Genomic DNA, 723 nt, shown 5'->3' on the forward strand with positions numbered 1-723 from the left:
TTGTAGCCCCACCCTCCCCGGCCCCGCCCCCTTGCCCTCCTCTCCCGAGACCACTCCCACCTCTCCTCCTCGCCCTCCAGGAGCTTGCGGTAGGCGCTGATCTCCATGTCCAGGGCCAGCTTGACGTCGAGCAGCTCCTGGTACTCGGCCAGCTGCTGCTGCATCACGTCCCGCATCTCGGTCATCTCCTGCTCCTTGGCGTCCAGCATCTTGCGGAACTTGTCCCGCTCCCCAGCCATGGTCTCCTCCAGCTCGCGAATCCGGTCCTCTGCGGCACTGGCCTGGCGGGCGGTGGGGGAGGGCGGGCAGCCAGGTCAGGGCGGCCTCTGAGGCTCACGCAGAGAAGCCCACCGGCCGCGGGCCTCTTCCCCGCCTCCTGCGTGTGTGGGCGGGCACCGAAGGCGGCCAAGAAACTCCGGGTGGGCCGCGGGCAGAGCCCAGGCCCCAGAGGGCGAGGGCTCTGGTGGTCGGTGACCCAACAGCCCCCAGGGGGCCACATCACCCGCACTGACCACACCGAGAGGCCAGGCCCTCAGGAGTCACCTGCTTCTGGAGGCCAGAGAGCTGGTAGCTGAGGGACTCGAGGCGCATGCGGGCTTCCTTCAGCTCCTCCCGGGCGGCGCTGGCGGCCTTATCGTTCTGGTCGGAGCTCAGCTTGGCGCTGTCCAGCTGCAGGGACACCGGCTGGCACATGAGGGGCCGGCGGGCGGGGAGCCCCCCCCC

At 70.4% G+C, this 723-nt stretch overlaps 1 protein-coding gene across 1 annotated transcript in view; it reads right to left on the reverse strand.

Annotated features, from left to right (window-relative positions):
- LMNB2 (lamin B2) overlaps positions 1–723 on the reverse strand; it is a 20,613-nt gene that overhangs the window by 4,534 nt on the left and 15,356 nt on the right. The window contains exons 7-8 of the mRNA XM_034657441.1: positions 544–669; positions 2–281 (exon numbers count right to left, since the gene is read on the reverse strand). Coding sequence (XP_034513332.1) covers positions 2–281; positions 544–669 — 406 coding nt within the window. The remainder of the gene's footprint in view (position 1; positions 282–543; positions 670–723) is intronic.

This window comes from Ailuropoda melanoleuca, chromosome 4, assembly GCF_002007445.2.
Source record: "Ailuropoda melanoleuca isolate Jingjing chromosome 4, ASM200744v2, whole genome shotgun sequence".
NCBI classification, from domain to species: domain Eukaryota; kingdom Metazoa; phylum Chordata; class Mammalia; order Carnivora; family Ursidae; genus Ailuropoda; species Ailuropoda melanoleuca.